Consider the following 23,089-nt stretch of genomic DNA (forward strand, 5'->3'; position numbering starts at 1 on the left):
GGACAAGGTTCTTTGTAAACATATTTTTTTTAACAAAGGTGGCATCAGTGTTGACATAATGTTTGGTGTTTATCATCAAAAAGTATCAAATACTTTTATTGAAGAGGAGCATCAACATTTTATTTCAAAATCTCCTGGGAAAACTGGTAAAAATATGACATTTTTCTACGTCACAAACTCCGTTGTATGCACTTTTAGAACACTTTATGGATTTAAGACATTGCAAGGTTTCCTCCTGAAATATTGTCAACATTTGAATAAAAACAAATCTTCACGAAGAATATAGTTCAGACATTTTTCAAGATGTTACAGAAAGTATGAGAATGTGCGAGCTGCTGCCTGCTCCTCATTACTTATGTAATCATCTCATATTTATCAAGAAATGTACACAAAGTTCGCATTTTTGCCAGAGATAGCTTCTCTGTCGCGTTATTCCATGGAATGACGGAACATGAAACTTGTGGCGCTCCTCTAATGCGGATAAAGCGACTCGCTGCAGTAGCCAAAACAAACAAAACGGGACCGGGGAACGGGCCGGGGAAGAAGGACAAAAACTGTATTGTCTGGCAAAAAAATGGGGCGTGGCTTTAAAAGATTTCTGACAAGAAGTCAAATAAATGCCCTGTCAGATATCACAACATATTTAGGGCGAATTATTGACAATGACAGTAATTTTCAATCTTAAGTTACTCTATACCCCCTGCTGTTTTTCCCCACGCTTTGTACCCTGCGGCTTATAAAACTATGTGGCTAATATGTGCATTTTTTTTTCTACGCTAACGGCCGTAATGTTTTGTATCAAACAAATACTTTTCATATAAGACAGAGAAAATGAAAAGGTAGATGACACCAAAAATGTCACCACGGAGTTATTGAGTCTGCGTATTCATGAAGGTGACTTCTGTTTTGTTTGATCAGCCGTTTTACTGCCTTGTTGCAGGCACCGTTTGGAGACGGTATATGGTATGTAAATAAACATTTACAGAATATTTCTGTACAAATAACTAATTTTACAGCAAGTATATATCTGCGGCTTATAGTCAGGTGCGGCTTATTTACGGAACTTTTATTTTCTTCTAAAATTTAGTGGGGGGGGGGGGGGGGGGGGGCTTATATGCATTGTCGAAAAAATTCCGGTTGATTAATCATGCAATTTATTTACACATTTAAAACAGTTGTTCGCACTGGTATATATCTGCGGCTTATAGTCAGGTGCGGCTTATATACAGAACATGTATTTTCTTTAAAAATTTAGTGGGTGCGGCTTATATCCCGGTGCTCTCAATAGTCGGAAAAAAACAGTAGATTAATCAAGCAATTAATTTACGCATTTACAACAATCTTTTGCACCGGTATATATCTGCAGCTTATAGTCAGGTGCGGCTTATATAGAGAACATTTATTTTCCTTTAAAATTTAGTGGGTGCGGCTTATATCCCGGTGCGCTCTATATGCAGTTGATTAATCATGTATTATGTTTACACATTTACAACATTTTTTTGCACTGATATACATGTACTGTATGTCCGCGGCTTATATACAGACAATGTATTCTCTACATAAAATTTAGTGGGTGCGGCTTGTATCCTGGTGCGCTCTATATGCAGTAGATTAATCATGTATTATATTTACACATTTACAACAATCTTTTGCACCTGTATATATCTGCGGCTTATAGTCAGGTGCGACTTATATACAGAAAATGGGTTTTCTTCTGAATTTAGTGGATGCGGCTTATATCCCGGTGCGTTGTGTATGCCATAGATTCATCATGCAATTTAGTTACACATTTACAACAATCATTTGCACCAGTATATATCTGCGGCTTATATACAGAAAATGTATTATCTGTTAAAATGTAATGGGTGCGGCTTATATCCCGGTGCTGTCAATAGTCGGGAAAAAACAGTAGATTAATCATGCAATTAATTTACGCATTTACAACAATCTTTTGCACCGGTATATATCTGCGGCTTATAGTCAGGTGCGGCTTATATACAGAAAATGTATTTTCTTTTAAAATTTAGTGGGTGCGGCTTATATCCCGGTGTGCTCTATATGCAGTGGTTTAATCATGTGTTATATTTACACATTTACAACATTTTTTTGCACTGATATACATGTATATCCGCGGCTTATAGTCAGGTGCGGCTTATATACTGAAAATGTATTCTCTTCTAAAAATTTAGTGGGTGCGGCTTTTATCCCGGTGCGCTCTATATGCAGTACATATTTTAAAGACTTGGTCTTCACTTGTTTGAATAAATTCATTTCTTTTTTTTACTTTGCTTCTTATAATTTGCAGAAAGACAATTTTAGAGAATAATCTCAACCTTGAAAATGATTTTAGGATTTTTAAACACATATACCTTTTTACCTTTTAAATTCCTTCCTCTTCTTTCCTGACAATTTAAATCAATGTTCAAGTATTTTTATTTTTTTATTGTAAAGAATAATAAATAGATTTTAATTCAATTTTTCATTTTAGCTTCTGTTTTTTTGACGAAGAATATTTGTGAAATATTTATTCAAATTTATTAGGATTAAAATTCAAAAATATTATTCTGGCAAATCTAGAAAATCTGTAGAATCAAATTTAAATCTTATTTCAAAGTCTTTTGAATTTCTTTTAAAATTTTTGTTCTGGAAAATCTAGAAGAAATAATGATTTGTCTTTGTTAGAAATATAGCTTGGTCCAATTTGTTATATATTCTAACAAAGTGCAGATTGGATTTTAACCTATTTAAAACGTCATCAACATTTTTAAATTAATCTTAATCAGGAAAAATTACTAATGATGTTCCATTTATTAATTTTATAATTTTTTCAAAAAGATTCGAATTAGCTAGTTTTCTCTTCATTTTTTCCTGTTGAATTTTAACTTTTAAAGAGTCGAAATTGAAGATAAACTATGTTTCAAAATAAATTTTTCATTTTTTTCTCGTTTTCTCCTCTTTTAAACCGTTCAATTAAGTGTTTTTTTCATCATTCCTTCCTTTTCTTTCCTGACATTTTAAATCAATGTAAAATATTTATTTTATTGTAAAGAATAATAAATACATTTTAATTTAATTCTTCATTTTAGTTTCTGTTTTTTCGACAAAGAATATTGGTGAAATATTTCTTCAAACTTATGATTAAAATTTAAAAAAAAATATTCTGGCAAATCTAGAAAATCTGTAGAATCAAATTTAAATCTTATTTCAAAGTTGTTTAAATTTCTTTTAACATTTTTGTTCTGGAAAATGTAGAAGAAATAATGATTTGTCTTTGTTAGAAATATAGCTTGGTCCAATTTGTTATATATTCTAACAAAGTGCAGATTGGATTTTCACCTATTTAAAATATGTCATCAACATTTTTGAATTAATCTTAATCAGGAAAAAATACTAATGATGTTAAATAAATTATTTTTTAATATTTTCTAAAATATTCAAATTAGCTAGTTTTTCTCTTCATTTTTCTGTTGAATTTTGACTTTTAAAGAGTCGAAATTGAAGATAAACTATGTTTCAAAATTATTTTTTCTTTTTTTTTTTGTTTTCTTCTCTTTTAAACCGCTCAATTAAGTGTTTTTTTTCATCATTCCTTCCTTTTCTTTCCTGACATTTTAAATCAATGTAAAATATTTTTTTTATTGTAAAGAATAATAAATACATTTTAATTGAATTCTTCATTTTAGCTTCAGTTTTTTCGACAAAGAATATTGGTGAAATATTTCTTCAAACTTACGATTAAAATTAAAAAATATATATATTCTGGCAAATCTAGAAAATCTGTAAAATCAAATTTAAGTCTTATTTCAAAGTTTTTTAAATTTATTTAAAAATTTTTGTTCTGGAAAATCTAGAAGAAATAATGATTCGTCTTTGTTAGAAATATAGCTTGGTCCAATTTGTTATATATTCTAACAAAGTGCAGATTGCATTTTAACCTATTTAAAACATGTCATGAAAATTTTAAAATTAATGTAAATCAGGAAAAATTACTAATGATGTTAAATAAATATATATATTTTTTTTTTTCAAAAAGATTCGAATTAGCTAGTTTTTCTCGTCATTTTTTTCGGTTGAATTTTGACTTTTAAAGAGTCGAAATTGAAGATAAACTATGCTTCAAAATACATGTTTCATTTTTTTCTCGTTTTCTCCTCTTTTAAACCGTTCAATTAAGTGTCTTTTTCATCATTTATTCTCTACAAAAAACCTTCCGTAAAAGGAAAAAAAAAAAATGTACGACGGAATGACAGACACTGCGATGAGGTGGCGACTTGTCCAGGGTGTACCCCGCCTTCCACCTGATTGTAGCTGAGATAGGCGCCAGTGCCCCCCGTGACCCCAAAAGGGAATAAGCGGTAGAAAATGGATGGATGGATGGAATGACAGACAGAAATACCCATTTATATATATATATATATATAGATTTATTTATTAAAGATAAATTGAAAATAGTGGCTATTTCTGGCAATTTTTTTTTAAGTGTGTATCAAACTGGTAGCCCTTGGCATTAATCAGTACCCAAGAAGTAGCTCTTGCTTTCAAAAAGGTTGCTGACCCCTGGTCTAAAAACTGGTATCATACGTGCACACATTGCAGCGGCCAAACTAGTTTCAGTTGGATTTTTTTTTTAAAAATAGGCCGATACGGACTTACAGGCTGAGCAGAAGGATATTAATGCGCGGTCAAGCTGCATGTGCAGCCACCGGGCTGCTGTTATGGCGCTGGAGCATGGAGCCAAGATGGCATCGTGTCGCCGCTCAGGTAGCAAGCACTCTGTGAAACACGCCAAATTAGGCCTGGGTTCTTAGAAGCCCGTGCTGCCTGCTGAAAGTAGGACAGCGTTTTTATGTTTTCTTGTTTTGTTGTTTTTTTTCTCTCCCCCTCCGCTGTTGTCTCCACCACCGCTGGTCCCCGGAGGGTAAATAAAAAGGCAAGGTTTGCACGTATCGCCACACAGAATGATGACGCAACTTTAAACGTCTACTCTCTCTCCTTCCTAATGTCAGCCGTTAAAAAAAAAAGGCGAGGTTAACGGCGGATTTTTTTCACGCTTCTGCACCTTCTTGTTAATCAATTTACTTGCAATGTTCTTATTTATTGATTGACGCCGAGGCGGCGTGGAAGCGACTCGGAGCGCCGGAGCAAAATGGCGTTTTCCAATCCGGGAGGAGCAAGAATCCATTTAAAAGCCATTCCCCAAAGCTTTGGCCGTGTCTCCGACTTAAACATCCTTGTCCGCTCACTCGCTTCTTCCACGTCAACGTCAAACAACACCAGGTGATTGATGGCCTTAGTTACTCCCGGCGAGAGAGGGGGGGGGGGTACGAGGTAAAGACTTTGTTTTGTGATTGAATGGAAAATATGTCTTGTTATTCATGCAAATTACTTTTTCTAAAAAGGGCGGCGTAGACGCTTTTATACGACGGTCACATGATCATGGAAATATTTTCATTAACTTTCATTTAAACCCGTCAATTCACAACAAACAAACAAAAAAATATGTCTATTAAAGTAAAGTTGAATAAAAATGTTGTCTAATCATTCAAAAACTGTAAACATTAATTTTTCCTACGCTTTGATCCCGGCGGCTTATTAAACGGCGAGGATAGTTGATTTGTTTTTCCTCGCTTGACGGCCATACTGCAACTTCCAGCCATCCATCCATTTCCTACTGCTTGTCCCGTTTGGGGTGGCGGGGGGTGAGGGGGGAGTGAAAGACCCCGGCGCTTTGTTTTGTGATTGAATGGAAAATATGTCTTGTTATTCATGCAAATTACTTTTTCTAAAAAGGGCGGCGTAGACGCTTTTATACGACGGTCACATGATCATGGAAATATTTTCATTAACTTTCATTTAAACCCGTCAATTCACAACAAACAAACAAAAAAATATGTCTATTAAAGTAAAGTTGAATAAAAATGTTGTCTAATCATTCAAAAACTGTTAAAATTAATTTTTCCTACGCTTTGACCCCGGCGGCTTATTAAACGGCGAGGATAGTTGATTTGTTTTTCCTCGCTTGACGGCCATACTGCAACTTCCATCCATCCATCCATCCATTTTCTACTGCTTGTCCCGTTTGGGGTGGTGGTGGGGGGCGAGGGGTAAGGACCCCGGCGCTTTGTTTTTTGATTGAATGGAAAATATGTCTTGTTATTCATGCAAATTACTTTTTCTAAAAAGGGCGGCGTAGACGCTTTTATACGACGGTCACATGATCATGAAAATATTTTAATTAACTTTCAATTAAGTCCGTCAATTCAAAACAAACAAACAAAAAAATCTGTCTATTAAAGTAAAGTTGAATAAAAATGTTGTCTAATCATTCAAAAACTGCAAACAATCATTTTTCCTACGCTTTGAACCCGGCGGCTTATTAAACGGCGAGGATAGTTGATGTGTTTTTCCTCGCTTGACGGCCATACTGCAAATTCCATCCATCCATCCATTTTCTACTGCTTGTCCCGTTTGTGGTGGGGGGCGAGGGGAGGGGAGTGGGGGGGGGTTCGGGGTAAGGACCCCGGCGCTTTGTTTTTTGATTGAATGGAAAATATGTCTTGTTATTCATGCAAATTACTTTTTCTAAAAAGGGCGGCGTAGACGCTTTTATACGACGGTCACATGATCATGGAAATATTTTAATTAACTTTCAATTAAGTCTGTCAATTCAAAACAAACAAACAAAAAAATATGTCTATTAAAGTAAAGTTGAATAAAAATGTTGTCTAATCATTCAAAAACTGTTCAAATTAATTTTTCCTACGCTTTGAACCCTGTGGCTTATTAAACGGCGAGGATAGTTGATTTGTTTTTCCTCGCTTGACGGCCATACTGCAACTTCCATCCATCCATCCATTTTCTACTGCTTGTCCCGTTTGTGGTGGGGGGCGAGGGGAGGGGGGGTGCGGGGTAAAGACCCCGGCGCTTTGTTTTGTGATTGAATGGAAAATATGTCTTGTTATTCATGCAAATTACTTTTTCTAAAAAGGGCGGCGTAGACGCTTTTATACGACGGTCACATGATCATGGAAATATTTTAAGTAACTTTCATTTAAATCCATCAATTCAAAACAAACAAACAAAATAATCTGTCTATTAAAGTAAGGTTAAATAAAAAGATCCCCACCCCCCAAAAAAAAAAAAAAAAAATGTTGTCTAATCATTCAAAAACTGTAAACATTAATTTTTCCTACGCTTTGAACCCTGTGGCTTATTAAACGGCGAGGATAGTTGATGTGTTTTTCCTCGCTTGACGGCCATACTGCAACTTCCATCCATCCATCCATTTTCTACTGCTTGTCCCGTTTGGGGTGGTGGTGGGGGGCGAGGGGAGGGGAATGGGGGGGGGCGAGGGGTAAAGACCCCGGCGCTTTGTTTTGTGATTGAATGGAAAATATGTCTTGTTATTCATGCAAATTACTTTTTCTTAAAAGGGCGGCGTAGACACTTTTATACGACTGCCGCATGATCATGAAAATATTTTAATTAACTTTCATTTAAATCCATCAACTCACAACAAACAAACAAAAAAATCTGTCTATTAAAGTAAACTTAAATAAAAAGACCCCCACCCCAAAAAAAACAAAAAAAAAACATGTTCTCTAATCATTCAAAAACTGTAAACATGAATTTTTCCTACGCTTTGAACCCGGCGGCTTATTAAAACGGCGAGGATAGTTGATTTCTTTTTCCTCGCTTGACGGCCATACTGCAACTTCCATCCATCCATTCATTTCTACTGCTTGTCCCATTTGGGGTGGAGCCTATTTCAGCTGCATTCGGGCGGAAGGGCTGGGGGGGACACCCTGGAACGAGTCACCACGTCATTACACCTGAATAGGTGCGTTATAGTTCGTGCTATGGCGTTTCCTGGTACCTGGATGGCGTGGCACTGTTGGGGGAGTCGCTGTGCCAGCAACTTGAGGGTTCCTGGTTCGATCCCCCCAACCTAGTCACGTCTGTGACCAGGTTGGAACAAGTCGCCACCTCATCGCACCTGAATAGGTGCGTTATTGTTCGTGCTGTGGCGCCATCTACGCCGTTTCCTGGTACCTGGATGGCGTGGCGTGGTTGGGGGAGTGGCCGTGCCAGCAACCTGAGGGTTCCTGGTTCGATACCCAGCTTCTACCAACCAAGTCACGTCCGTTGTGTCCTTGAGCAAGACATGTTACCTTTGCTGCTGATGGGTCGTGGGTTAGGGTTTTATAGGTTTATACTACTTTTATACTACTATTAGGGTGGGTCACATGATCATGAAAATATTTTAATTAACTTTTATTTAAATCCGTCAATTTAAAACAAACATACAAAAAAATCTGTCATTTAAAGTAAATTAAATAAAAAGACCCGCCCAAAAAGAAAAAGAAAATGTTGTCTAATCATTCAATAACTGTAAACAATCATTTTTCCTACGCTTTGAACCCGGCGGCTTATCAAACGGCGAGGATAATTGATGTGTTGTTCCTCGCTTGACGGCCATACTGCAACTTCCATCCATCCATCCATTTTCTACTGCTTGTCCCATTTGGGGAGGGGGTGGGGTTACACCCTGGAACGAGTCGCCACCTCATCGCATTGTTTTCTCCAAACACAAGCAAAGAACCTGATTAGGTGCGCTATTGTTCGTGCTATGTCGCCATCTACAGCGTTTCCTGGTACCTGTTCAGTGTGGCTGTGCCAGCAACCCGAGGGTTCCTGGTTCGATCCCCAGCTTCTACCAACCTAGTCACATCCGTTGTGTCCTTGAGCAAGAAACTTTACCTTTGCTCTTGATGGGTCGTGGGTTAGGGTTAAGGTTTAATACTTTTGTACTACTTTTATACTACTATTAGGACGGGTCACATGATCATGAAAACATTTTAATTCACTTTCATTTAAATCGTGATTTAAAAAAACAACAACAAAAAAAACCTGCCAATTAAAGTAAAATCAAATAAAAAGACCCCCACCCAACCCAAAAAAATAAATAAATTGTCTAATCAATCAAAAACTGTAAACAATATTTTTCCTACGCTTTGAACCCGGCGGCTTATAAAACGGTGAGGCTAATTGATGTGTGTTTCCCTCGCTGACGGCCATACTGCTAATTGTTTTCTCCCATAATTGTGGTGCGTTCAAGGACCCCTTGATTAAAACTCGGAACAGACATTCAATCATGTTTTTACTTTTTATTCATCTCCTTCATTGATGTGCATTTTTGTTCAACAGACAATCAAACTTGCGCAAGTAAACACATATTTACACACACCTATGCTTGAGAAGGAACAGGATGAAGAAACTCTCATATTTCCTGCACCCCTTCAAAATAATACGTAGTCTTACTTAAAGGATAGCCCGGGATTCACAAGCATACAAACCACACAAATACATCCAAATATAATAAAAACAAACACACACAAAAAGTGCAAAACTTCATGAATTACAAACCCAATAAAAAAGAGTAATACACACCTCCTGGGATGATACAAAACAAATATAAAACCAGACAAAAAAGTAAGTAAAATAATTAATATAAAGCAAAATGTAAACTCTTACGGCTGTCCATATGATCTTACTGTTCTGTCTTTATATATATATATATATATTTTTTATTTTTATTTTTTTATCGGAATATATTTCTACTACAATTGCAAAGGGGGTGGAAAGTTTCCGGTAAAGGTCCGAAAAATTTTCCGGAAATTTACCACAGGAAGTTAAGCTAGGGAAATTTGGAATATATTTCTACTACGATTGCAAAGGGGGTAGAAAGTTTTCGGTAAATTTCCGGAAACTTTCCAGAAATTTTCCACAGGAAGTTAAGCTCAGGAAATTTGGAAATTTGGATTCTACTACGATTGCAAAGGGGGTGGAAAGTTTCCGGTGATTTTCCAAAATCTTTCAAGAAATTTACCACGGGAAGGTAAACTAGGGGAAGTTTGGAAATGTGGAATATATTTCTACTACCATTGCAAAGGAGAGGAAATTTTCCGGAAATCTTCCACAGGAAGGTAAGTTCGGGAAGTTTAGAAATATGGAATATATTTCTACTACGATTGCAAATGGGGTGGAAAGTTTCCGGTAATTTTCCAAAAACTTTCCGGAAATTTACCACAGGAGGGTAAGCTCGGGAAGTTTGGAAATATATTCGTACTACGATTGCAAAGGGGTGGAAATTTACCAAGCTCGGGAAAATTTGGAAATTTGGAAGGTATTTCTACTACGATTGCAAAGGGGTGAAAAGTTTCCGGTAAATTTCCGGAAATTTTCCAGGAATTTACCACGGGAAATTAAGCTCGGAATTTTGGAAATTAGGAATATATTTCTACTAAGATTGCAAAGGGGGTAGAACGTTTTCGGTAAATTTCCAGAAATTTACCACAGAACAACTTTCCGGAAATTTACCACAGGAAGTTAAGCTATGGAAATTTGGAATATATTTCTACTACGATTGCAAAGGGAGTAGAAAGTTTTCGGTAAATTTCCGGAAACTTTACGGAAATTTACCACACACAAATTTTCCGTAAATTTACCACAGGAAGTTAAGCTCAGGAAATTTAGAAATTCGGAATATATTTCTACTACTATTTCAAAAGGGGTAGAAAGTTTTCGGTAAATTTCCGGAAACTTTCCAGAATTTTACCACAGGAAGTTAAGCTCAGGAAATTTGGAAATCTGGATTCTACTACGATTGCAAAGGGGGTGGAAAGTTTCCGGTAAATTTACCAAGGAGAGTTAAGCTCGAGAAGTTTGGAAATTTGGGATATATTTCTACTACGATTGCAAAGGGGGTAGAAATTTTCCGGTAAATTTCCAGAAACTTTCCGGAAACTTTCCGGAAATTTACCACGGGAAGTTAAGCTCAGGAAATTTGGAAATTTGGAATATATTTCTACTATGATTGCAAAGGGGGTGGAAAGTTCCCGGTAATTTTCCGAAAACTTTCCGTAAATTTACCACGGGAAGGTAAGCTAGGGGAAGTTTGGAAATATGGAATATATTTCTACTACCATTGCAAAGGAGAGGAAATTTTCGGGAAATTTTCGGAAAATTTAGAAATTTGGAATATATTTCTACTACGATTGCAAAGGAGGTGGAAATTTTCCGGTAAATTTCTGGAAACTTTCCGAAAATTTACCACGGGAAGTTAAGCTCGGGAAGTTTTTGAAATTTGGGATATATTTCGACAACGATTGCAAAGGGGTGGAAATTTTCCGGTAAATTTCCGGAAATTTTCCGGGAATTTACCTCGGGAAGTGAAGCTCGGGAATTTTGGAAATTTTGAAAAAATTTTTTATTATTCAAAGTTGTGCACCGATTGATTGATTTTGATTGACTGAAACTTTTATTAGTAGATTGCACATTACAATACATATTCCGTACAATTGACCACTAAATGGTGGGCTGTGGACCGCACCATACTTAAAATAATAATAAATCGATTTTTTTTTGGGGGGGGGGGGGGGTAATCTTATTGTGGGGATGTTTTTCACATTCTCACAATTACAATTGTCATAAAGTACCAGCCTGGAGAGAAAGTGAAGAAGGAATTATGTGTGCTTGCATCAAGTTAACTTTCAGTTTCGATCATGGCTACCAAAGAGATACAACTGTCGAATGAATTGAATTGTTTTTTTTAAGTTGTAGTCACTTCTCATTATTCAGAAAGCCTTAGAACTTGAAGAATCTAGGAGGACCAGGCTCCCTAAAATGCGAATTCACAAAGAGGCTAGAAGGTTTTCCCCAAAAAAAAGTCCTCTATTGATGGATTCAGCTGTCAAATTATTTTTGCCACAATCAACGGCTGCCATTTAACCTCCAATCTGAATAGCTCAGTGAGTTATCTAAGAATTGTTGGAACTGGAAAAAAAAAAACGGCGGTCGGCAAGCCTCCAAAGATTGGTACTCGGCACAAGGGGAGGAAAAATAAATTACTTTTCCTCCTAATCAGAGGAGCTGCAGATAACAAAAATAAATAAATAAATGTAAAAAAAAAAAAAAAAAAAAAGGGAAAATGTCGAGTGGTTGAGTGAAGTCAGAAAAACAACAAATAATTGAAGGCTTCAAAAGTGGACGACATCAAGCCGTCTTGACAAGATGCAAGCATTTCAGCCTTTTTTTTTTTTTATGATAAATTATTCCATGTGATATCGAGGAGATGCCTTTTTGAAGTCTGCTGGAGATGACTGGATGACATCAAATTGGTAAAAAATTCTGTGAGAGCGAGGCACAAGGAGGTCAGCCTCCACTTCAGGTTCCGTTTCAGGGGCGAAAAAAACATTTTTTTTCTAAATTAAAATGTTGCTCCTCTTCCAAAAATCCTGACAAGAACACACGTTTTCATACCATGCATGCGCATTCTACATAGTCGAGAAAAAAAAAGTGCTAGTAAGAGGCGGCTAACAATGCAGTACTGTTCCAGGAATATTTTACCCGCCTTTTAAAGATAGTGAACTGTGGATGAGTTCTCACTATGAACGTTTTACTATCTTCCTTTGGGTTTCGGGAAAAAAAAGGTACCAGGACGGAGAAGAATGTTAACTTTCAGTTTCGATCCGCGTAAAGGCAGCCAAGGAGGACAAAAAACGATGGAAGGGGCGGGGGGCACCCAGACAATGGAATTCTTAGGAATTGCTATCGGTTTTATAAAAAATTAAATTGTTAATGATGTAGCTGAGATAGGCGCCAGCGCCCCCCGCGACCCCGAAAGGGAATAAGCGGTAGAAAATGGATGGATGGATGTTCAATTCTAGTCAGCTGTTAATATTTAGACAATCTGATTCAGAACCAGAATATGGGAGGGTTCCAATACTACTATCCTGCCTGTAAAACCCTTTAAAGGACATTTAAAAACCACCAACTACGCTCCATTTTACCTGGATATTAAACAAGCTATTACGACATTGTTGTCGTTGCTAACTAGCACCCTGCGACTTGAACAATAGTGTAAGTATTTATCCTGAATGTGCCTGATACTACATGCTTACAGAGGGTATATAAAACCTTGTTTCATAAGCAGACGAAATCCCATTGTCTGGGTTGTTGTTGTTTAGCTCGAGCTCATCCTCGGTATATTCGACCTCAAAAAGATAAGGTTCTTGATCGTTATTGTGCCAAAGTTCTAACTAAAAAAATAAAAAACAAGTTGACTTTATTTGTTAATTTTGATTGTGTCCATTAAACCAGGAGTCCGGTTTAATGCATGCAGTATTTTTACGGACCGGCTTTCTAATTGTGGAAGTGCCTTTGTTAATTTGGAGAAAATGCGGTAGTATATAAATTAACTGAAGGAATTGAATGTGAATGTTCCAATGCTGACAGAATGTCGTATGAATGGACAAACCCCGTTTCCATATGAGTTGGGAAATTGTGTTAGATGTAAATATAAACAGAATACAATAATTAGCAAATAATTTTCAAGCCATATTCAGTTGAATATGCTACAAAGACAACATATTTGATGTTCAAACTGATAAACATTTTTCTTTTGCAAATAATCATTAACTTTAGAATTTGATGCCAGCAACACGTGACAAAGAAGTTGGGAAAGGTGGCAATAAATACTGATAAAGTTGAGGAATGTACATCAAACACTTATTTGGAACATCCCACAGGTGTGCAGGCTAATTGGGAACAGGTGGGTGCCATGATTGGGCATAAAAGCAGCTTCCCAAAAAAATGCTCAGTCGTTCACAAGAAAGGATGGGGCGAGGTACACCCCTTTGTCCACAACTGCGTGTGCAAATAGTCAATCAGTTTAAGAACAACGTTTCTCAAAGTGCAATTGCGAAAAAAAATAGGGATTTCAACATCTACGCTCCATCATCAAAAGGTTCAGAGAATCTGGAGAAATCACTCCACGTAAGCGGCATGGCCGGAAACCAACATTGAATGACGGTGACCTTCGATCCCTCAGACGGCACTGTGTCAAAAAACCGACATCAATCTCTAAAGGATATCACCACATGGGCTCAGGAACACTTCAGACAACCACTGTCACTAAATACAGTTGGTTGCTACATCTGTAAGTGCAAGTTAAAGCTCTACTATGCAAAGCGAAAGCCATTTATCAACAACATCCAGAAACGCAGCCAGCTTCTTTGGGCCCGAGATCATCTAAGATGGACTGATGCAAAGTGGAACAGTGTTCTGTTGTCTGACGAGTCCACATTTCAAATTGTTTTGGGAAATATTCGACATCGTGTAATCCCGACCAAAGGGGAAGCGAACCATCCAGACTGTTATCGACGCAAAGTTGAAAAGCCAGCATCTGTGATGGTATGGGGGTGCATTAGTGCCCAAGGCATGGGTAACTTACACATCTGTGAAGGCACCATTAATGCTGGAATGTACATACAGGTTTTGGAACAACATATGCTGCCATCTAAGCGGCGTCTTTTTCATGCACGCCCCTGCTTATTTCAGCAAGACAATGCCGAGCCACATTCAGCAGGTGTTACAACAGCGTGGCTTCGTAAAAAAAGAGTGCGGGTACTTCCCTGGCCCGCCTGCAGTCCAGACCCGTTTCCCATGGAAAATGTGTGGCGCATTATGAAGCGTAAAATACGACAGCGGAGACCCCGGACTGTTGAACGACTGAAGCTCTACATAAAACAAGAATGGGAAAGAAATCCACTTTCAAAGCTTCAACAATTAGTTTCCTCAGTTCCCAAACGTTTATTCAGTGTTGTTAAAAGAAAAGGTGATGTAACACAGTGGTGAACATGCCCTTTCCCAACTACTTTGTCAGGTGTTGCAGCCATGAAATTCTAAGTTACTTATTATTTGCAAAAAAAAATAAAGTTTGTGAGTTTGAATATCAAATATGTTGTCTTTGTAATAAATTCAACTGAATATGAGTTGAAAAGGATTTGCAAATCATTGTATTCCGTTTATATTTACACAATATCCCAACTCATATGGAAAAGGGGTTTGTATATAAACAATTGTGAGTTGTTTTTGGAGAATTTTTACAGGACATAGGTGTAATCTTCAATAAACTTCCTCACGCTAGCAGTTTTTCACTATTTAGAATGCACAGGCAAGGCCAAAAGACACGTGTGTTGGAGTCTCTTGGTGGATGACGGGCAAAATTCCAACCCCAAAAAAAGGATCAGTCTTCCTTTCAAGCCATACATACATAAGCATGAACGCAAACATCATCCATCACGTCAGTTATTGGAAAACGTGTGCACTTAAGTGTCTGCGTAGTGCATTATTTGTCCTATAAATAGCCCGATATGAAAGAAAAAAAAAAAAAAAAAACACACACACGCCGTGTTTGTGCTCCTTTTGATCATCCGTCAGAATTATCGACCTGGATAAATCCTGGGTAAAGCGCACGGTGACTGAGAGAATCAATGAAGATGTGCTTACTGCAGAGTGTCATATCTCATGCGCTAGCCCGCTTGTCACCTTCACAGCCACCCATGTCATCACCTTGTCTCGCCCCCCCCCCCCCCCTCAACACCACCCAACACCACCAGCCCCCCCGCCTCCTCTCGCCTTAACCCCCCCCACCCAAACTGGTGTCGGGCAAACTGAATGCCTCTTTTGACTGCTGCGGCTCGCACACACAAAAAAAAAAAAGGCTTTAAAGGAGGACCCCGGATGCGGCGACCCGGAGGAGTCCCCCCCCAACCCCCCTTTCCCGCGCCCCCTCCGCGGGTGATTCTGCCAACCCCTCCCGGACGGACCTTATCACTCTCATCTCTATCAATCTCCCCCCGTGCAACCTCAGCACGGTCACACAGGAGCGTTCCCCGCTAAGATTCCGCTCCTTCCCTTCTGCCGGCGTGCACCGGCCACCGCAGGCTGTCGCCGAGCCGAGCGCCGCCAGCTTACGGCCCAACACTGCCACCTACAGCTCCAGTACCACCGGCAGCCCGGACTGACCCAACCGACAGCTCTCTCGCTCTCCCCCTCCTGCATTCGTCCACGTGTGTTCCGGCAGATCAGTGCAGAGGTGCGTTATTAGCGGGGAAATTAATAAAAGGGCTCTGATTAGACGGGGTAAAAATCAGCGTGGATTACGTCGAAATTCCAGGCTCATTATTGGCTAATCCTCTCTGAATTGGATGCGTATCAATCCCAGACGAGCCTCGCTCAGTTTGTTAGTGTGCTTTGAGAGGAGGGATTCCATTCGACTGCGAAGGGGGGTGCTGCGGCGTAACAAAAACAGGAAACGTGAATGCACTCAAGAGTTTTACAAGGGGCGAAAACGTTTTTTTTTTTTTTTAAATGTGTACCTGGTTGGAGTAGATAGGCCAGAAAAAAATGTTTCTTTCACAGAGAACAGTGAGTCACAGTTGTTGACAATGTACATTTTTTTTTTATTTTTTTTTGGGGGTGTGGGGCGGGAGAAAAACCAGAGCTGAAAGCAGAAAATAAGGCAGCCGCTCGCACTCATCATGGTAATATACTTCCACGTCCCCGACATCAGTCTTTGATTGTACCCCCCGGATGATGCAGGTGCCGGTGGAGTTCATAACCAAATACATAGCAAGTGTTCTCCCTCCATGTTAAATGAGAGTAATTAGGTGTGCTTCCTTGACTGTTTTGTTGCATCGGTAACTTAAAGGCCTACTGAAATGAGATTTTCTTATTCAAACGGGGATAGCAGGTCCGTTCTATGTGTCATACTTGCCATATTTTTGCTGAAAGGATTCAGTAGAGAAAATCGACAATAAAGTTCCGGTACTTCCTGAAAAAGCCTCGCCTTTACCGGAAGTCGCAGACGATGACGTCACATGTTTGATGTCTCCTCGCATATTCACATTGATTTTAATGGGAGCCTCCTACAAAAACAGTTATTCGGACCGAGAAAACGACGAAATTCCAGGCTCATTATTGGCTAATCCTCTCTGAATTGGATGCGTATCAATCCCAGACGAGCCTCGCTCAGTTTGTTAGTGTGCTTTGAGAGGAGGGATTCCAATCGACTGCGAAGGGGGGGGGTGCTGCGGCGTAACAAAAACAGGAAACGTGAACGCACTCAAGAGTTTTACAAGGGGCGAAAACGTTTTTTTTTTTTAAATGTGTACCTGGTTGGAGTAGATAGGCCAGAAAAAAATGTTTCTTTCACAGAGAACAGTGAGTCACAGTTGTTGACAATGTACATTTTTTTTTTTTTGGGGGGGGTAGTGCGGGAGAAAAACCAGAGCTGAAAGCACAAAATAAGGCAGCCGCTCGCACTCGTCATGGTAATATACTTCCACGTCCCTGACATCAGTCTTTGATTGTACCCCCCGGATGATGCAGGTGCCGGTGGAGTTCATAACCAAATACATAGCAAGTGTTCTCCCTCCACGTTAAATGAGAGTAATTAGGTGTGCTTCCTTGACTGTTTTGTTGCATCGGTAACTTAAAGGCCTACTGAAATGAGATTTTCTTATTCAAACGGGGATAGCAGATCCATTCTATATGTCATACATGCCATATTTTTGCTGACGATAAAGTTCGCCACTTCCGGTACTTCCTGAAAAAGCTCTGCCTTTACCGGAAGTCGCAGACGATGACGTCACATGTTGATGTCTCCTCACATATTCACATTGGTTTTAATGGGAGCCTCCAACAAAAACAGTTATTCGGACCGAGAAAACGACAATTTCCCCATTAATTTGAGTGAGGATGAAAGATTCGTGTTTGAGGATATTTATAACGAAGGACTAGGACACATTGGGACGTATTCCGATGTTTTTAAACACATTTACTAGGCGAATTCTGGGAAATCCCTTATCTTTCTATGGTGTTGCTAGTGTTAATAGTACCTGATAGTCGGAGGGGTTTGTCCACGGGTGTCTTGATGCCACGTCTCACGGGTGTCGACGGCAGCTTTACGGACGACACAAGCTCAGCTGATATCCGTTAAGTGGCGACTTTTCAACCGCAATTTTCTCACCGAAACCTGCTGGTTGACATTCGGTCGGGATTCATGTCTGCTTGGCGATTTTAAACTAGACAAACAAGTCAATGGCGTTTTAAAATCGTTTTTTTATCACCTTCGTCTTTTAGCAAAGGTTAAACCGTTTTTATCTTTTAACCTTTTTGAACAAGTGGTGCATGCTTTTATTTCAAGTGGCCCGGACTACTGCAATGCACTTTATGCTGGCATCGGCCAAAAAGCTCTCTCCCGGTTGCAGTTAGTCCAGAACGCGGCAGCAGGACTTTTAACAGGATCCAGGAAACGCCAGCATATAACCCCAATTCTTCAGTGTTTGCACTGGCTCCCTGTTCATTTTAGAATTGATTTTAAAACATTGCTGTTTGTTTTTAAATCTTTACCCGGACTGGCACCTCAATATATCTCGGACCTCGTCCAAATTTACATTGAGGTCCGAGAGCCAGTTCCAGCTCGTGGTGCCTAAGACCAGACTTAAGACCAGGGGAGACAGGGCCTTCTCTGTGGTCGGCCCTAAGCTCTGGAACACTCTGCCCTTCCATGTTCAAACTGCTTCCACAGTGGAGTGTTTTAAGTCTTGTCTTAAGACCCACTTTTATTCTTTGGCTTTTAACACTACGTGAGTTGTGTGGTCCTCTGTCCTCTGTGTTTTTTATACACTTTGATTTCTATTTTACTGTTTTAAATGATTTTACCCTTTAAAATTGACCCTTAGTGAAGTTTGAGCTACGGGAATTTTAAACAAGGAATCACCGTGTGTTTGTGTGGCTAAAGGCTAAAGCTAAAGCTTCCCAACTCCAACTTTCTACTGTGACTTCTCCAATATGAATTGAACAAATTGCAAAAGATTCAGCAACACAGATCTCCAAAATACTGTGTAATTATGCCGTTAAAGCTGACGACTTTTAGCTGCGTGACGTCCTGCGTACACGTCGTCATTACACGACGTTTCCAAGACGAAACTCCCGGGAAATTTAAAATTGTCATTTAGTAAACTAAAAAGGCCGTATTGGCATCTGTTGCGATGTTAATATTTCATCATTGATGTATAAACTATCAGACTGCGTGGTAGGTAGTGGTGGGTTTCAGTAGGCCTTTAAGTGTGACTCGGAACTGGCACTTTAGCACTGTGGAACAGGGCAGTTATAGGCAGTACTTATAGACCAGTAAAAGTGCTCTTTTACCTGCTGTCTGGTGTGCATGGGCCCCTTGGTCTTGAACCCTCCTTGGGAGCTGCACTCCGAGGCACTGAAGTGGTCTGAGCTCGTGGAGGACCTCTTGGAAAGGGTGTCGCAGCCCCCGACAAACGTGTTATCCAGAGGGAGCTCCTGAATCACGTGGTGCTTCTTGACGGAAACCGGCGTGTCGGCCTTGAGGTGGAAAGCCGACTGCGGCGAGGCGGATTTGTAGTGTCGGGCCAGGTCGGGGCTGCCGGGTTTGAAGGTGGTGGTAGGCGTGGCATTCCAATCAAAGCGTCCGATCCCCTGATCTTCCAATTCGGTGGGCAGACTGATGCTCCCGTTGATGGGCTCGTGGGCGGGGTCGTCAGGTTTGTTCCCCTCGATGGTGACAAAGTTGAGCAGGGAGCTCTTGGGAGATTTCCTTTTCTTGCGCTTTTTCTTCTTGTTCTGCTTGTTCTCCGTGTTCGGCGACATCCACTCCGTCCCCTGCTTTTTCCTCTGTGCAGCTTTGAACCTGGAGGTGTGACGGCAGCGCAACAGGACGGTAACGAATATGACGATAATCACCACCAGGGCGCCGGTCACAAAGGCGATCATTATTGTTAGATAGTCCCCGCTTTGGTAGGTCTCGCTGCTGTCGCTCATGTTCCGATCAATCGGCGTCTCCATCCTACGTCGGATGAGGTCATTGATGAGCGTGTAGTTGCCCACAGTATCATTGACGTAGAGGAAGACCAGCACCAGAGTATGAAGGGACTTAGGATATCCTAAATCGCTGATGTTGACGACCAATCTATGCAGACCCAAGTCGCTCACTGCGGGTTTCTCCTCCAGGGTGATATTCCCTGTGACGGGGTCGATCCTGAACAGACCTTTGTTGTTGCCACTCACGATCGTGTATTTGAGTTCAGCGTTCATTCCTGTGTCGCCGTCCACCGCGAACACCTCCGCGACCACAGACCCGGGGATAGAGGACAGAGGGACCAGTTTGAAAGACGTGTTTGAGGGGGGGTATATGACGACCGGAGTGTTGTCGTTCACGTCGATGACATTGATAGTCACCTTAGCTGCTGAGGAGCAAGGGGGTCTGCCGCTGTCCACAGCCCTGACGTCAAACGTGTAGGAGCTCTGTTGCTCCCTGTCAAAGGACACGTTGGACTTTATCACGCCAGAGAACGCGTCCAGTATGAAGTTTTCATTGTCATTCGGAATGGAAAGGGAAACTGCGGCGTTTTCCCCGGCATCGGAATCCGTCACAGTTATCACCCCGACGGTGCTGTACTTGGGAAGATTCTCGGAGACGAAGAACTGAAAGTGGTTGTGCGTGAACTTGGGGTTGTTGTCGTTTTCGTCCAGCACGGTCACGATGACCTCCGCCTGCTTTTGCAGAGGCGGGGTCCCGTTGTCCCTCGCCGTGACGGTGAACAGGAAGCGATCCTGGTCCTCGCGGTCGAAAACCCGGGACGCCGTCAGAACCCCCGTTTTGCGGTCGAGGTCAAAGAAGGACGCGTTCGGCCCCAGTTGATAAACAATCTCCGCGTTTTTGCCGCTGTCCTCGTCCGTGGCGCTGAGGGTGGTGAGGAACAAGTCGCGTTTGTTGTTCTCCATGACGGCCAGCTCGATGACGGGCTGAGTGAAAACAGGCTCGTTGTCGTTCTCGTCCTCCAGCCTCACCCGCACCAAAGCAGTCTGGTTCAAGCTGGGTTTCCCGGAATCGGAAGCCACAATCTTAAAGTTGTATTCCTTTGTCCCTTCATAGTCGAGCAGCGCAGATGTCTCCAGCAGATACTGGTTGTCATACACAGCTTTGAGGTGGAAGGGCACGTTGTTCTCGATGAAACAACTGACCTTGCCGTTGATGTCGGTGTCTTTGTCCGACACCGTGATGAGGGCTATCTTGGTATTAATGGGATCCTTCTCGGAGAGGAAAACAGTGCCGTTAATGGGACTGATAATGTATCTCAGGTCTATATTGGGGGGATTGTCATTAACATCGGTCACGTTGATGGAAATAATGGCTCTGGCGGGGCTCGGGCTGCCGTCGCTAGCCACAACAGAGAGCTTATGTATTGCAGTCTCTTCCCTGTCTAAGGGTCTCTGCACCGTGATTAGGCCAGATGTGGTATTGAGTGCAAACAGCCTCTTAGTAGCAGGTGACACCTGAGTGCCAAACACATATCGAATCTCTGCGTTGGCTCCTACGTCCGCGTCCGTGGCTTGAAGCTGCACGACAGATGTGCCGACGGGGGAATTCTCCGGGATATGCACCTCCACCTGACTCTCCTTAAACACAGGCCGGTTGTCGTTGACGTCCGTTATGGAAACTTGTAGGATTGCGGTGCTGGATTTCTGCGGGCTGCCGCCGTCCTCCACTTTGACCTTCATCACGTACGTGTCCTTCTGCTCTCTGTCCAGATTCTGCTGCACAATAAGCTGGGGCCACTTCTCCCCCTCGGGCGTTTCCACTATGTCCAGGCCGAAGGCACTTTGCCCGTTGATCAGCTCATATTTGTGGACACTATTGGGGCCGGTGTCCGGGTCGGTGGCCGAAGGAATAGCGAAGCGGCTGTTGATGAGCGTGTTTTCCGGAATGGAGATGTTGATCACAGGTGACGGAAACATCGGCGCGTTGTCGTTTGTGTCTCTGACGGTTATTTTGATCTTAATCAGCCGGAAATAATCATTAGGCAGGATGACCACTTCGATCTCAAAGGAGCATTCGCTGTCCTCAAACGAGGGGCCGGGGCATAGCTTCTCCCGGTCTATTCGGTTGGAGGTGGTGAAAATCTCACCTGTGCTGCTCAGGACGCGGACCAGGGGGTTATCTCCCGCCTTGGAGACGAGTCGGTACACCAGATTAGCACTTGCTCCGGTGGCAGCGTTGGTGTGAGAAATGTTAAGGTCCCTGGGTATATTCCCGATGAGCACATTCTCCTGCAGCTCCTCCCGGATGGGGTAGATTAGTTCTTGGGCGATTGATGGGTCGAGCCAGATACAGGCGAGTAGAGCACCCAACAGGTAATAGTCTTTTAGATCCATGACGGAGGACGGGAATCAAATGTTTTCTAAGGAATCTTCCAAACCTAAAAAAAGGATAGAGAGCATCCCTTTTAGTCCAGCAACTTATGAAATCAAAACAATATTGTATTTTACATTATTGTGTGTAGAACCCCAAAAATGTTTTGGACTCATGCAATATGTTTTTTGGGGAGCACCCTTAAATCCATTGTTTATTTTGACAATGGATCTACCTATCTGTACATCTAAATTGTGTTTGGCTGAAGTTTGCAAAAATGAACTCTACTCTCAATTTGAGTTGACGTGTAGCATGTACTTAGAGGGGTACAATGCCTGTCCGTTCGGGGGGCCAGGGTGGATAATTATGTACTCTTCAGTCAAGGTTCATTTTTGTTCCTTAGCCTTTTATGCAATCCATCGTAATTCAGGAGGAAAAAAAGCCAAATACACAACAAAAAGTGCATTTTTGAAGGATAAAAATGACACTATAAACGTTATTAGACTTGAGATAATGCCGATAATCAGATATGATGTATTACTATTAGTATTCCCTGGTACAATAGTACCATTTATAGGTATTGTCTACGAGCGAAGCACATTTTGAATGCAGCAGGTACTTCACATCACCTTCTTGGTACTATAAATGTGTACTTTTGCCCCCTTCTAGACCAATATTGTACTTTCCTATGAAAAAACGCACCTTTCTTTATTAGTCATTACCCTCTCATGGTAGTCATTTCATGCATTGCTGTTATTTGGCAATTATGTTGGTGGAAAACAATCATTTTGGAAGATCATTCTGCACTCATGAACCCTCTCCTTAGTAGCGTGTAGTTCAAGGTGGTACAATGCCTGTCCCTGGGGGGGATATTTCTGTACCCTTCAGTCCAGGTCCATTTGTGTTCCTTAACTATATGTGCAATCCATTGTAATTTAGGATGGAAAAAAGACAAATACATGACAAAAAGTGCATTTTTAAAGAATAAAATTAGCACTAAAAATGATGTATTTAAAT

The 23,089-nt window shown here is 40.8% G+C and overlaps 1 protein-coding gene across 3 annotated transcripts in view; it reads right to left on the reverse strand.

Moving 5' to 3' along the window:
• Window positions 1-23,089, reverse strand: part of LOC133543133 (protocadherin-9) — a 634,818-nt gene that overhangs the window by 607,932 nt on the left and 3,797 nt on the right. For all 3 annotated transcript variants that reach the window (XM_061887606.1, XM_061887605.1, XM_061887607.1), the window contains exon 2: window positions 19,060-22,139. In XM_061887606.1, coding sequence (XP_061743590.1) covers window positions 19,060-22,095 — 3,036 coding nt within the window. In that variant the 5' untranslated portion in view covers window positions 22,096-22,139. The remainder of the gene's footprint in view (window positions 1-19,059; window positions 22,140-23,089) is intronic.

Source organism: Nerophis ophidion, linkage group LG25, assembly GCF_033978795.1.
Source record: "Nerophis ophidion isolate RoL-2023_Sa linkage group LG25, RoL_Noph_v1.0, whole genome shotgun sequence".
NCBI lineage: Eukaryota > Metazoa > Chordata > Actinopteri > Syngnathiformes > Syngnathidae > Nerophis > Nerophis ophidion.